Source organism: Engraulis encrasicolus, chromosome 10 (assembly GCF_034702125.1).
Source record: "Engraulis encrasicolus isolate BLACKSEA-1 chromosome 10, IST_EnEncr_1.0, whole genome shotgun sequence".
Classification (NCBI taxonomy): domain Eukaryota; kingdom Metazoa; phylum Chordata; class Actinopteri; order Clupeiformes; family Engraulidae; genus Engraulis; species Engraulis encrasicolus.
The window spans coordinates 8,967,098-8,982,097 of NC_085866.1; the positions used below are offsets into that span (position 1 = coordinate 8,967,098).

At 41.2% G+C, this 15,000-nt stretch overlaps 3 protein-coding genes across 3 annotated transcripts in view; 2 read left to right on the forward strand and 1 right to left on the reverse strand.

Annotated features, from left to right (window-relative positions):
• Nucleotides 1–15,000, reverse strand: part of LOC134456589 (protein SFI1 homolog) — a 62,397-nt gene that overhangs the window by 39,726 nt on the left and 7,671 nt on the right. The window contains exon 5 of the mRNA XM_063208000.1: nt 11,570–11,827. Within this exon, the coding sequence (XP_063064070.1) occupies nt 11,570–11,827 (258 nt within the window). The remainder of the gene's footprint in view (nt 1–11,569; nt 11,828–15,000) is intronic.
• On the forward strand, nt 2,800–9,035 carry LOC134456585 (tripartite motif-containing protein 16-like). Its single transcript, XM_063207995.1, has 6 exons — nt 2,800–3,438; nt 3,870–3,965; nt 5,969–6,202; nt 6,846–7,005; nt 7,098–7,157; nt 8,153–9,035. The coding sequence occupies exons 1-6, from the start codon at nt 2,848–2,850 to the stop codon at nt 8,677–8,679; spliced, it is 1,668 nt and encodes a 555-aa protein (XP_063064065.1). The 5' UTR covers nt 2,800–2,847; the 3' UTR covers nt 8,680–9,035.
• Nucleotides 12,865–15,000, forward strand: part of LOC134456590 (tripartite motif-containing protein 16-like) — a 5,488-nt gene continuing 3,352 nt past the window's right edge. The window contains exons 1-3 of the mRNA XM_063208002.1: nt 12,865–13,492; nt 13,921–14,016; nt 14,648–14,881. Of these exons, the coding sequence (XP_063064072.1) occupies nt 12,902–13,492; nt 13,921–14,016; nt 14,648–14,881 (921 nt within the window). The 5' untranslated portion in view covers nt 12,865–12,901. The remainder of the gene's footprint in view (nt 13,493–13,920; nt 14,017–14,647; nt 14,882–15,000) is intronic.

A 15,000-nucleotide genomic window follows, 5' to 3' on the forward strand; every position in this document is an offset into this window, starting at 1 on the left:
ATTTTAACTGTATTAAAGGGACAGTTTGGTCAATTTCAACATGCAGTTGTAATGCTCACACTACCCTGGACTTGTCAGTGCCTGAGATTTTTTTTTCTTCTTCTTCAGCTGTTTCCGAGATCCTGGTCATTGTAATGGGGGCAGCTCTTTGTTTACATTTCAAAAAACATTTTTATTTATTCCCAAAAACATCCAAAATGTTATAAAACATCAGCAGACAACTAGCAAACAGCAGTACCTTTTGGGAAAATATTTGGAGTTGGCCTATGTTTCATTTTTTAAAAATGTAAACAAACGCTGCCCCCATTAGAATTGCTCATATCTCGGAAAGGGCTGAGCCGAAAAATGTGGCATCACCAGATACTGACAAGTCAAGGGTAGCGTGAGCAATACAACTGCATGTTGAAATTGACCAAACTGTCCCTTTAAGCCCCAAAATAGTGGCATACCCCTTTAAGTGAATTATGTGAATGTACAACTTTTCTGTGCATGTGCACCATTTTTCATCCAATGGCATGTGTTGGTGTGTGTATTTCTTCATAGACATGAGAGAATGCATGTCTCTCCATCCCACCTGTTGCATCAGCCTCCTGTGTGCGTGTCTGCCCCTAGTGGCGGCTCTCCAGCTCTGCAGGCGTCTCCTGAGCTGCTGTGTGTGTTGTGTGATCATCCTCTGCTGCAGCTCTGCCTGCCGTACTCCAGCCTGCTCCACTGCCCTCCTCCACACCACAAAGCAGCCACGCACTAAACTGTCCGCATGGGCACACTGAAACCGCGAGACACACTGCTCATGCCACCGTTTCCTCCACATGCTAAAATACTACAGTACACACACAGAAACAGACACACACAAAAAAGTGGACAAACAAAAAATAAGTGTACATAGGTAGTTTTCGATTAATCAAAATGTTAACTTTCAGCCTTTTCTGCGAGAATGCAATCTAGTAGTTGTTGTAATAATTCTGATGATGGTTGTACCTTTGCATGCGTGTCATTTCAGAATTGTGGGTACATTTCAGGTTTTGACAAAAGTAAAATAAAATGTTTTATTTCTGTGAAACTTTTTATCAATTCTCAAAGAACATACTTTCAATTGTACACTTCCAGTATTTGCCAAGCTTAAACATGTATGATTTTTATTATTTTATCTAAAAATCAGAGAACTATGGGTACATTCTGTCAACTCTGTTACGTGCAAATTATGGTAAATATCAACTAAATGCAATAGCCTACATGGTAAAATCATGTGTTCCCTGACAGAGTATTTGTCCATATATCCATTTATTTAACTTTGAGTTTTCTATGATAAATATTATTTTTTCAGGAGTTAAAACATTGAGACGTTTCACTGAAAAGTTGCCAAGAGTGTTTACATTTTCTCCATAAATAGCTTTAAAAATCTGTTAAATGCTTTGAAATTTCATGTAAGGAGTTAGTTAGTTATGGCACTGCTTCTGGTGTATGTATTAACAAGAAAACATATTTAATTATCTTTTTTTAAGCAAAAACAAACAACTTTTGTAACAGAGTTGACGGGACAAACATAACAGAGGTTGACACTGTCAAGCTCTGGTACAGTGTTGCCAGATGTGTCTGACCAAATCCCGCCCAAAAGGTGCTCAAAAACCTAAATTCTAAATTCTTCCCAATTTCAACAAAGTGTATTGATTTCTGAGGCAATACAAACATTTTTCTTAACTATTTTTACCCGCAGATGGCCATGCCAAGCAGCCCAATTGGGCGGGTAACCGCCCAATCTGGCAACACTGGCAAATTGTAACAGAGTTGACGATAACAGAGTTGATTTTTTTCACTATTTTGTGATTTTACTCCATGTGCTATCTCTAACTAGATACCACACATCATAACTAAAGCCACACTTTAATGAAGTTTCATAGTAAAATTGATTTTAGAAAATTGAAAGAGAGATTTACTACAGAATCATAGTAACAGAGTTGACGCACAATAAATATACTCTTGGTGTGTTCTCAACATTTAGCACAAATTATTAGGAGAGACAGTTAAACATACCATAGTTCCCTTCCAAGGAAGTGAAGAAAAGGAAGTGACACCATTTGGGGCAGGTTATATGGTTTTATATAAATGCTATAGGTTATTTTTATGTTGTTTTATGCCAGACGTAACAGAGTTGACAAACCCCTGGGACAGGTAAAAAACATTTTTTTAAAATATCAAGATCAGCTGTGTTACAGGAAAAAAACATTCTCTGCAACAGAATATATTTATATTTATAGATTTATCATAAAAAATCTGCAAATTTTACAGAATTATGTTATGTTTATTCAAGTTGAACGTGAATCTCTATAGTGGGACATGCGATTTTGATGATTTTGGGGGGTTTTGGAATCATTGAATGAATATTTAACAAATACATTGTGCATAAAATGTACACCAAACATTGTGCTCAGTGAACATACAGTCTATTTAGTGATAATATTGAAAGTAAATTCTGAAAAGATTATTATAATTATTTTTTTTTTGCGTGGGACACCAAATGTACCCGCAATTCTGAAATGGCCCATGCACACAGTGCACTGTGATACTCTTTGACTGTGCATCATTCTAAGGCCCAAATGATTGGGTGTTCTCATTTTAATACTTGCAAAGACGTAAATTGAAGCTGAGAACAGTTTAAAGTCTGTTTGTGTTATCTCTCTCTTACTGGCTCCAGAGGCCACTCCCCCTATTTAGGGCACGGCACTTTTCCACAGAAACGAAACTCAGCTCTGCTTCCTGTTCTGCCTGCTCTGCGGCTCTGTGGGAGAGACAGAACGTAACCCGAGACGGATAAAGACTTCAAGACGAGAGAAAGAAAACGGTGCAAAAATGGCAGAGGCCAGTGTATTATTAGCTCAAGATCAGTTCACCTGTGCAATCTGTTTGGATCTTTTAAAGGATCCGGTGGCTATTCCCTGTGGACACAGTTTCTGTATGGATTGTATCTCAGACTGCTGGGATCAAGAGGATCCAAAGGGAGTCTACAGCTGCCCACAGTGCAGACAGACCTTCACTCCAAGGCCCGTTCTGGGCAGAAACACAATGCTGGCTGAAGTGGTGGAGAAGCTGAAGCTTCTGGGACTCCAGTCTGCTCCTGCTGCCCACTGCTATGCTGGACCTGGAGATGTGGAGTGTGACGTCTGCTCTGGGAGAAAGCGAAAGGCCGTCAAGTCCTGTCTTGTGTGTCTGTCGTCTTACTGTGAAACTCACTTCAGACTTCACAACGATTTGAATCCAGGGAAGAAACACAAAGTGATTGACGCTGCTGGTAAACTAGAGGATCTGATCTGCTCTCAGCATGATAAACTGCTGGAGGTCTTCTGCCGCACTGATCAGACATGCATATGTGTACTGTGTGTCATGGATGAACACAGTGGACATAAAACTGTTTCAGTTGCAGCAGAGCGGACAGAGAAACAGGTGAGGTGTAATACGGTATATCCTCTTAATAGCAGCAATGGTATGCTTCAATCAAGTTAAGTTTTAGTTATGTTTTAAAATAGTCCTTAACACAAATGTAGAATATGCCAAGCATACATATTCAGTATTTATTAACATACAAACATGTAGCCATACTTTTTCTCTCTGGCAGAAAATTACATGATGCCATACATTTAGGTAAATAATACTGCTAATAATATTGCTTTTACTATTGCTTTTCACTCAGTTGTTAATTATATGGGTCTATCTACTACAAGTAGGACCTATGAGCAGTGCTATGGTCCTGTTGAAATTGTATTCATAAATCATTCATTTGTTCCAATTCTCATATTAACATTATTCAAGAAATAATGTATTTTTAATTCAGATATTTCAAGTTTACACATTCAATTTCTTTTTTTTATTTCCAGAAAGAGCTCGGAGAAACACAGAGAAAATTCCATGACGTCATCAACGAAAAAGAGATGCACCTACATGACCTCAGAAAGGCTTTAAAAACTCTTCAGGTCAGTTCATCTTCACACACGACAACAGTCTGCCCATTTGGTTCCTTATTAAAGGGGCATTCCACCGGTGGAGACATGAATATGTTACTGAAAGTGGGTCATATGTATAGTAGAATAGTAACATACATTTCTAATTTGGTGCTTTCTTGGCCAAGAAAAGGCAGAAAATGACTTTTTAGTGCTTGTGGATTTGTGACAACAATCCCCATAATGCACTGCAATGCTCAAGTTCCACAGGCCACACCCAGTTATTTGGGACTCTATGCATCATCCCTCCCTCAGCTTGCAGGCAGTGTTGCCAGATTGGGCTGTTTCCCGCCCAATTGGGCTGCTTAGGATGGTCGTGTGCGGGTAAAAATGGCATTTAGCAGAAAAACCCGCCCAATTTTAGCCATAGAAATCAATAGAATTGGGTGGGATTTTGAGCTTCTAAGCTGGTTTTGAGCATTTTTTGGGCTGGAAATCATCAGCCTCATCTGGCAACCCTGCTTGCAGGTGCATCACAGTGGGACAGACATCACTGGAAAGGAGAAGCTGGAGCACACTGCAGCTTAGTTTTCAAGACTTTATTTTGTGCACACACGCGACCAACGTTTCTGTGTTGCTACACCTTCTTCAGAGTCAAATGATAGCAAGAGAGAGACACACATTTCAAGACTTGACATTCACAGGTGATCCTACTTGGTTTGGCTAAATTGGTCTGATCTCATTGCAGGTAATTGACCCCACCCCCCAACACCAGGACAAGATTGTAGACAATTAGACAGCTTGCCAACTTCCCAAAACAAAATAAAAAAGTGAAAAAAACAATACACAAAGAACATTGTCGATAAAACCACAGCTACAATTATTAGAAGACCACAGCCGCGATGCTGGAACAATTTGTTACAGAGAGCAAGACATATTGTGTTCCTCATTTATGCCCTGAGGCTCCACTGAATTTAGAGTATGAATCCAAAATGCCTTTCCACAAAGCCTCTCTGTCTAATTGTCTGCAATCTTGTCCTGGTGTTGGGGGGTGGGGTCAATTACCTGCAATGAGATGAGACCAATTTAGCCAAACCAAGTGGGATCACCTGTGAATGTCAAGTCTTGAAATGTGTGTTTCTCTCTTGCTATCATTTGACTCTGAAGAAGGTGTAGCAACACCGAAACGTTGGTCGGGTGTGCGCACAAAATGAAGTCTTGAAAACTAAGCTGCAGTGTGCTCCAGCTTCTCCTTTCCAGCTATGCCAGTGACTTACTGGCAGTGTTGCCAGATGAGGCTGATGATTTCCAGCCCAAAAAATGCTCAAAATCCGCCTGGAAGCACTAAATCCCGCCCAATTCTATTGATGTCGATGGGAAAGATTGGGCGAGTTTTCCTGTAAAATGCCATTTTTACCCGCAGACGGCCATCCCAAGCAGCCCAATTGGGTGGGAAACAGCCCAATCTGGCAACACTGCTTACTGGAGCCTCAATGCCAGTGATTTCAAAAGCACTGGGACACTGATCTGTGATAGGTCTGTTAGAGCATTAGGTCCAACCCCCTATGGGCGGGGTTGAAAAGGTGGGAAAAAGGCTTGTAGTCTCAACAGAAATCCACCTCTCTTACACTTCCTATGTCGATGATGCAAAATGACCATTTTTACATCATTGACATAGGAAGTGTTAAGAGATGAATGTGGATTTCTCCTATCTCAGGGGGAATTGAGAGATTTTTGAAAGACCATTCAAAAGTATGACTGGGTGTCTATCAATGGAAAGCCTAATGCAAAATGGGTGGAGTGTCCCTTTAAGATCACAAGACACAATATGGAGAAAATGTCTTGCTGCTCGTCGCAGATGTTTGTAACAGATTTTCTCAAAGCAGGAGTGAGTTTCTCAAAAGAGAAGCTGTTAGCCTGTTAGCAACTTTGGTAGTTGCCAATGGGAAAATGCATTGAAAACAACAAAGTAGCTAATGTAGTAAGCAACTTTGGTTTTGAGAAATTCACCCCAGTGTTGTGTTGTGTTCCAACAGTGTTCTGCTGATGCAGCTGTGGAGAACAGTGAGAGGATCTTCACAGAGATGATCCGCTCCATTGAGAAAAGACGCTCTGAGGTGACGAAGCTGATCAGAGATCAGGAGAGGGCGGATGTGAGTCGAGCTGAAGAACTCATGGAGACACTGGAGCAGGAGATCACTGAGCTGAAGAGGAGAGTTGCTGAGCTGGAGCAGTTCTCACAAAGTGGACATAACATCAGTTTTCTCAAGGTACCATGGCAGCATAAGGAAGAAAAATCCGCACTCACTTCCTTAAGCTGATCCAATTTATCGCGCACCCAAAGACTTTCGTTTTTCCAAGAAGTTGAGCGCGTCCTTTGCCTAACCATGGCAGCATAAACATTACAGTATAATAGTAACATAGTTTATACTATAAACTTCCTATAAACTTTATAGGAAGAGATTCAATTTAATGTTAATGACCTATTTCAAAGACTAGGAGAGGAAACATACATTTCCAATTAGTATGTTAGACAAAAATCATCTGAAAGAATAATTTGAATACTGTATTCCCTGGTGCAAGTATGTTTGGTTATGTAGTTTATGAAAGGCGCAACCTTTTGCTTTTTGCAGGACATGTAGAATGTGCTCTTGCTAATTGAGCACAGAGTCAAGCAAAGCTGTCAGCTTCCTCTGGGAGCTCAGCTGATCTATTTGGTATACAGGGCCGGATTAACGCACAGGCTAGATATGGCTGCAGCCTAGGGCCCCCACCTGCCAGGGGCCCCCTGATTGTCCAAAAGTCAAAACAATTCCTGACTCCGCTGGATGTACATTACTAGTAAGCACCGTAAAGTAATCAGAGTGTGATTATTTATTTGAATTTTAAATTCATTGTTTGCTCATCTCATAGAGTTTCCAGTCTCTGTGTGCCTACTCTACATCTGACACGCCATCTACGTGCTCAGTGCATACAGATGAGCTTTTTGAGAGAGTGAGTGACGGCCTCACTGTGCTCAAAGAGAAACTGCAGGATGTGCTCCACCAGGGACTACAGGACATGACTAAAACTGGTACGTATGTCTCACAGTTACAGATATAATGTTGCACTGCCCCCTCATGGCCAGGTCAAGGATGCTCAGCACTATGTGCTTCTTTCCAACAGATGAACAAATCAGCATTTTCAGACCTTCAGAGCCTGTGACCAGAGAGGACTTCCTAAAATGTAAGTAAAGCCGTGAAGCTATTTAGACTAACAGAGAACACACACAGACGCAGGCGCACACACGCACGTACAGTACACACACACACACACATACACACACACACACACACACACACACACACACACACACACACACACACACACACACACACACACACACACAGTATATTTAAAACATGAACACATTCACACAAGCAGCACATGCACACACACACACACACACACACACACACACACACACACACACACACACACACACACACACACACACACACACACACACACACACACACACACAAACACACAAGAACACACACACACACACACACACACACGCACACGCACACGCACACACACACACATACGCACACACAAATGCCCACTGAAATACATCCCGCAGGATACAACAGATATTAAGATTCTTATTTGTCACACACTGCACATAAAGATTTTCTAAAGTGCACCAAGCAGGCCAGCTTGTAATGTGCAGAGGGTGGAGACAAAAATGCACTGTGTGTGTGTGTGTGTGTGTGTGTGTGTGTGTGTGTGTGTGTGTGTGTGTGTGTGTGTGTGTGTGTGTGTGTGTGTGTGTGTGTGTGTGTGTGTGTATGAATGGGAAGACTGATCTTATCGTGTCCATGTAGTATGGATGATGCAATGTGGAGTGAGGGCCTGAGGCAGTCTCTCTGTGTGTGTGTGTGTGTGTGTGTGTGTGTGTGTGTGTGTGTGTGTGTGTGTGTGTGTGTGTGTGTGTGTGTGTGTGTGTGTGTGTGTGTGTGTGTGTGTGTGTGTGTGTGTGTGTGTGTGTGTGTGTGTGATGACACATGCAATTTTAGGTCTGCTGTACGTGTTGGGATTGTGCGCGAGGGGTTCATATAATGTGGCCTGTAAACTATCATTTAATGATAACAGTTAGTTGCTTCACAATACTACAGGACTGCATGTTTGGGAAATTCTTAGCAACTTAATGATTATGATTTTAAACCCAACTACAGATTCCCATCAGTTGACACTGGACCCCAACACGGCTCATAGTAAGCTGAAACTGTCTGAGGGAAACAGAGCTGCAGAGAGGGTTAATGTGAGTCAGTCATATCCTGATCATCCAGACAGATTTAATAGTGTGACACAGATGATGTGTTCAGAGGCTACATCTGCCAGGTGCTACTGGGAGGTTGAGTGGTCTGGACATGTGCGTATAGCCGTTTCATACAAGGGGCTGAAGAGGAAAGGATGTAATAATGATGTTAAGATTGGCAAGAATACAAAGTCCTGGGCATTGCTTTGCTCTTCATCTCAGTTCCTCTTCTTCCATAATAATATAACAACTGCACTCCCTGGTGCTCAGATCTCCTCTAGAGTAGGAGTGTATGTGGATCACAGGGCAGGAACTCTGAGCTTCTACAGCGTCTCTGCCAACACTATGACTCTGCTGCACAAAGTAGAGACCACATTCACTGAGCCGCTCTATCCTGCCTTTCGGCTCTACTTTGTTGGCGACAAAATCAAACTTTGTCAGTGATAACAAACCAGCACAAAAACACATTCATGTCCATGTGCCAAAAACAAATATGCTGTATTGTGAACCATTTCAGAAAGTTCACTCTTTGCGATATTAAGTTTAGATAAGACAATTCAATGATGACATGACCTTGCCTTGTTGAAATATGTTGTGAGGGCTAATAGTAAAGAAAATTATTTGTTTGTATGCTTGTTTGTTTGTTTCAACATAAACACGTTAAGGGTTGCATGTACACTAGTATGGGTGTTCAATATTTTACTACTTCCATAATGTAAAAATTCTCAACCAGACCCTCCTGTGTCAGTAGGGTAGCAAGGCTGTCACCCAGTGCTGTAATGCTCTATACAAGAATCAGTCACTACCACTAGGGATGCACGATGTATCGGCCAGATGTATCGGTATCGGCCGATATCGGCCAATATTCAACACATCGGACATCGGTCTGATGGGTAAAACTGGGCCGATGTTAACGCCGATGTTTTTTTTTATATGTTAGGGATCTAAAAGAATGGACTTGACTATGACTTCCACTGTTTGTCTTCTATTTTGTCTCTATTTCTTATCTAATTATCACAGGAGATAAGACGACATTCAAAAATTCAGTTTGTTTGCATCATTGTCATCTCTTTTTTTTAAAAAGAAAGAAAAACATCGGTATCGGTTAATATCGGTCATCGGCCAAAACCGCAATATCATAATCGGATATCGGTATCGGCCGAAATTTTTGACATCGTGCATCCCTAGTTACCATCATGCCTTCATCCTGGCTCTAGACCCGTGGTGCTCAAACTGTGGTACGTGTACCACTGGTCGTTCTTGAGACATCTCTGGTGGTTCTTGGAAGAATTAATTTTTTGTGCATTGATTTGAAGGCTGATCAAGTTGTTGCAGTTGAAAATGTCTCTTTGGTCTCACATTTTGTAATATTGAATTGTATGAATCTGAAAACATAATGCAGAATAATACTAGGCAAGCAAGAAATTTAAAAACAAACGTGCACTGAATGTGACCGTAGCTGTTGATGCCGTTATGAACCTCTCCTGCATTGACTGGCAAAAGTGAATATGAAAGGCCTTTGCCGCGATATTCTAATGTTGGTTGTCACAGTGGTACTCGGAGAGCTCAATATGTTCTCAGGTGGTACATGTTAATAAATTCACTGTATCACCTTATCAAAGTAATATAGGAATAGTAGAAGATTAAGAAAACTAACATGAAACAAATAAAGTGATTATACAACTGTGGTCTATATTCAAATGGTTATATTTTCATAATAACATGTATAAATGCAGTGAATCTTTTCACAGTACTTCACACAAAAAGTTTGAGAATCACTGCTCTAGAGGTAATGTAGTGCTGATTACTGTGTGGGATATACAGCACTTTACTTTACTGTACAGTACTTCATCTGAAGATGGTGGCTCATTGATGTTTTTTTAAATTATACATTCCTTCACTGTTTTGGTGCCTGTAGGTGTTTAAAGGTTTATGTAACACTGTCTGTAAACATGTAATGTAATATGTGTAATTAATATCTGTAATATCTGTAAAATCTGTAATGATGTACATTCTTCATCTTTCAAGTATTTTTGCTTGTTTGCTTTTTGTTTTGTTTTTTCTTGAATCGCGAAGAGTATATAAATATTTTGAATTTATATGAGGTAATGAATGTAATAAAACAAAATAATAAAGTTACAGTAATAATCTAACGGTCTTTGTTGCCACACCTCCATCATTCACTTAAGGAAAACAAGATCACTGCATTCCAAGTTCATGGAGAATTACTACCTGTACATTACATGAAGACTTTGGCATTTAAACGCAACATATATCCTGCTTTAAAAATGTACAGATTGCATGACAGATATTACAGACTGCTGGTCTGTCTGTCTGTCTGTCTGTCTGTCTGTCTGTCTGTCTGTCTGTCTGTCTGTCTATCTATCTATCTATGTCACACTTTCACCTACAAACTTGGTTGACCATTTGGCCTGGAATATGACTCCAACCGGTGAAAAGATCATGTCGTAACACCTATTACTTTTCATAGTAAATGACAGCTGTGTAAAAATCCCAATGGCGGTTTCCTATTCATTTTAAAGTGTCTCTGTTACACGAAAGAAGTCAGTGCATCTGCCTATTTTTTACTTTTTTAACAACAGCAAGTTAAAAAAACATAAACGGTAATGATTCAGCAATCTGTTTTAGCACCACCACATTAACTGCAATAGCTTCTGACTGGATGGATGGATTTGTCCTATATTCAGTGTGATAAAACCAGTGGCGTTTCTAGCCCAACATTACCACAGGGGCCTGGGAGGGGCCCACCTAGGACCTAATTCTTAACCCCCTCTGTGCCTGTGCCTGGGACAACTGACCCTCAAAGTCCCTTCCTGTGTGTGTTGTATTTGGAATCCGTCAATGCACATTGCAAACCTGTTCCGCTCTTTGCGCTAGCGGTTAGACATTATTATTTTTTTATATCATTGGCTGGCGCAGGGGCCCTAGGGGGGGCCAGGAGCAATTCTACAGGGGCCCAGGCCCACCCTGGCCCCTGTCTAAAAACGCCCATGGATAAAACACTCTAAGGTAGGTCCATGAACTGTTTAGATTTTGTTGGCAAACACTTTCAAGATGGCCGAATTCAAGATGGCAGATTTTTTTTTCACAACTTCTGACTGGGTGAATGTTTAGCTTTGTTTTCACAATAGTTATTTGGTTTTAAGCCTAAGCTGATCTATATTGAATATATAACTGCTCAGCTCTGGCCCAAAAGGCAAGCCCGCTTCCAGCATTTTCTGCCAGAATGCAATCTAGTTGTATTTTGTTTTCGAGCATTATTGTACATCTGAGTGTGCATTGCATTTTGTATTTGTCAGTCTTTCCATCCCACCTGTTGCATCAGTCTCCTGTCGTGTCTCCTGTGTGCGTGTCTGCCCCTAGTGGCGGCTCTCCAGCTCTGCAGGCGTCTCCTCAGCTGCTGTGTGTGTTGTGTGATCAGCCTCTGCTGCAGCTCTGCCTGCCGTACTCCAGCCTGCTCCACTGCCCCCCTCCACACCACAAAGCAGCGCTGAACCACACGCTCCTCATGGACACACTGGAACCGCGACACACACCGCTGATACCGGCGCTCCCTCCACACACCCAAACACTATTGAGGCACATTACAAACACAAAAGAGACAACCACATACAACAAGATCACAACAGGTATAATAGTGGCATTTCTATACTATATGGTTGTGGTTCAAATGCACAAACGTACGCATAAATACACACGCAGAGATTTATCCAAATGAACAGATTTGCACATACTGTAAATACAAACACAGGATGACATAGAGTGAATAATTGTGTGATTTTGTGAATTGATTTATATGAATGTACAATTTTTCTGTGCATGTACACCATTTTTCATTCAATGGCATGTGTTCATTCAATGGTGTGTGTATTTGTTTATCATAGACATGAGAGAATACACTATGTGTCTTTCCATCCCACCTGTTGTAGTAGCCTCCTGTCGTGTCTCCTGTGTGCGTATCTGCCCCTAGTGGCGGCTCTCCAGCTCTGCAGGCGTCTCCTCAGCTGCTGTGTGTGTTGTGTGATCAGCCTCTGCTGCAGCTCTGCCTGTCGTACTCCAGCCTGCTCCACTGCCCCCCTCCACACCACAAAGCAGACACGCAGTAAACTGTCCGCATGGGCACACTGGAACCGCGAGACACACTGCTCATGCCACCGTTTCCTCCACGTGCTAAAATACTACAGTACACACACAGAAACAGACACACACAAAAAAGTGGACAAACACAAAATAAGTGTACATAGGTAGTTTTCGATTAATCAAAATGTTCACTTTCAGCCTTTTCTGCGAGAATGCAATCAAGTAGTTGTTATAATTCTGATGATGGTTGTACCTTTGCATGCATACAGTGCACTGTGATACTCTTTGACTGTGTATCATTCTAAGGCCCAAATGATTGGGTGCTCTCATTTTATTACTGGCAAAGACGTAAATTGAACTTGAGAACAGTTTAAAGTCTGTTTGTGTTATCTCTCTGTTACTGGCTCCAGAGGCCACTCCCCCTGCTTAGGGCACGGCCCTTTTACACAGAAACGAAACTCAGCTCTGCTTCCTGTTCTGCCTGCTCTGCGGCTCTGTGGGAGAGACAGAACGTAACCCGAGACGGATAAAGACTTCAACACGAGAGAAAGAAAACAGTGCAAACATGGCAGAGGCCAGTGTATTATTAGCTCAAGATCAGTTCACCTGTGCAATCTGTTTGGATCTTTTAAAGGATCCGGTGGCTATTCCCTGTGGACACAGTTTCTGTATGGATTGTATCTCAGACTGCTGGGATCAAGAGGATCCAAAGGGAGTCTACAGCTGCCCACAATGCAGACAGACCTTCACTCCAAGGCCCGTTCTGGGCAGAAACACAATGCTGGCTGAAGTGGTGGAGAAGCTGAAGCTTCTGGGACTCCAGTCTGCTCCTGCTGCCCACTGCTATGCTGGACCTGGAGATGTGGAGTGTGACGTCTGCTCTGGGAGAAAGCGAAAGGCCGTCAAGTCCTGTCTTGTGTGTCTGTCGTCTTACTGTGAAACTCACTTCAGACTTCACAACGATTTGAATCCAGGGAAGAAACACAAAGTGATTGACGCTGCTGGTAAACTAGAGGATCTGATCTGCTCTCAGCATGATAAACTGCTGGAGGTCTTCTGTCGTACTGATCAGACATGTATATGTGTGCTGTGTGTCATGGATGAGCACAGTGGACATAAAACAGTTTCAGTCGCAGCAGAGCGGACAGAGAAACAGGTGAGGTGTAATATGGTATATCCTCTTAATAGCAGCAATGGTATACTTCAATCAAGTTAAGTTTTAGTTATGTTTTTAAACAGTCCTTAACACAAATGTAGAATATGCCAAGCATACATATTCAGCATTTATTAACATACAAACATGTAGCCATACTTTTTCTCTCTGGCAGAAAATTACATGATGCCATACATTTAGGTAAATAATACTGCTAATAATATTGCTTTTACAATTGCTTTTCACTCAGTTATTAATTATATGGTTCTATCTACTACTAGTAGGACCTATGAGCAGTGCTATGGCCCTGTTTAAAGGATGTATTCATAATTTCTTAATTTGTTCTCATACTAACATTATTAAAGAAATAATGTATTTTTAATTCAGATATTTCAAGTTCACACATTCAATTTCTTTTTTTTTATTTCCAGAAAGAGCTCGGAGAAACACAGAGAAAATTCCATGACGTCATCAACGAAAAAGAGATGCACCTACATGACCTCAGAAAGGCTTTAAAAACTCTTCAGGTCAGTTCATCTTCACACACGACAACAGTCTGCCCATTTGGTTCCTTATTAAAGGAACACTGTGTGACATTTTTAGTTGTTCATTTCCAGAATTCATTTTGCCCACTCATTAATGATACCCTTTTCATGAAAACTTACCACCATCAAATTCGAAGTATTCATTATGACTGGAAAAATTTCACTTTTCATACATGAAAAGGGGGATCTTCTCCATGATCCGCCATTTTCAATTTCCTAGAATAGCCATTTTTAGCTGCAAAAATGACTGTAATTGGATGATACTATTTACTATTTGTTTATTACTTAGTAAACTTTCATGTAAAGATCAAATTTGGCAATAGGGAGCCTAGTTTCAATGAGCTACATAGTTGCAGTACCTTTTTTGACCATTTCCTGCACAGTGTCCCTTTATTAAGATCACAAGACACAATATGGAGAATATGTCTTGCTGCTCGTCACAGATGTTTGTAACAGATTTCCTCAAAGCAGGGGTGAGTTTCTCAAAAGAGAAGCTGTTAGCCTGTTAGCAAGTTGCCAATGGGAAAATGCATTGAAAACAACAAAGTAGCTAATGTAGTAAGCAACTTTGGTTTTGAGAAATTCACCCCAGTGTTGTCTTGTGTTCCAACAGTGTTCTGCTGATGCAGCAGTGGAGAACAGTGAGAGGGTCTTCACTGAGATGATCCGATCTGTTGAGACAAGACGCTCTGAGGTGACAAAGCTGATCAGAGATCAGGAGAGGGCTGATGTGAGTCGAGCTGAAGAACTCATGGAGACACTGGAGCAGGAGATCACTGAGCTGAAGAGGAGAGTTGCTGAGCTGGAGCAGTTCTCACAAAGTGGACATAACATCAGTTTTCTCAAGGTACCATGGCAGCATAAACATTACAGTATAATCATAACGTAGTTTATACTATAAACTTCCTATAAACTTTATAAGAAGAGATTCAATTTAATGTTAATGACCTATTTCAAAGACCAAGA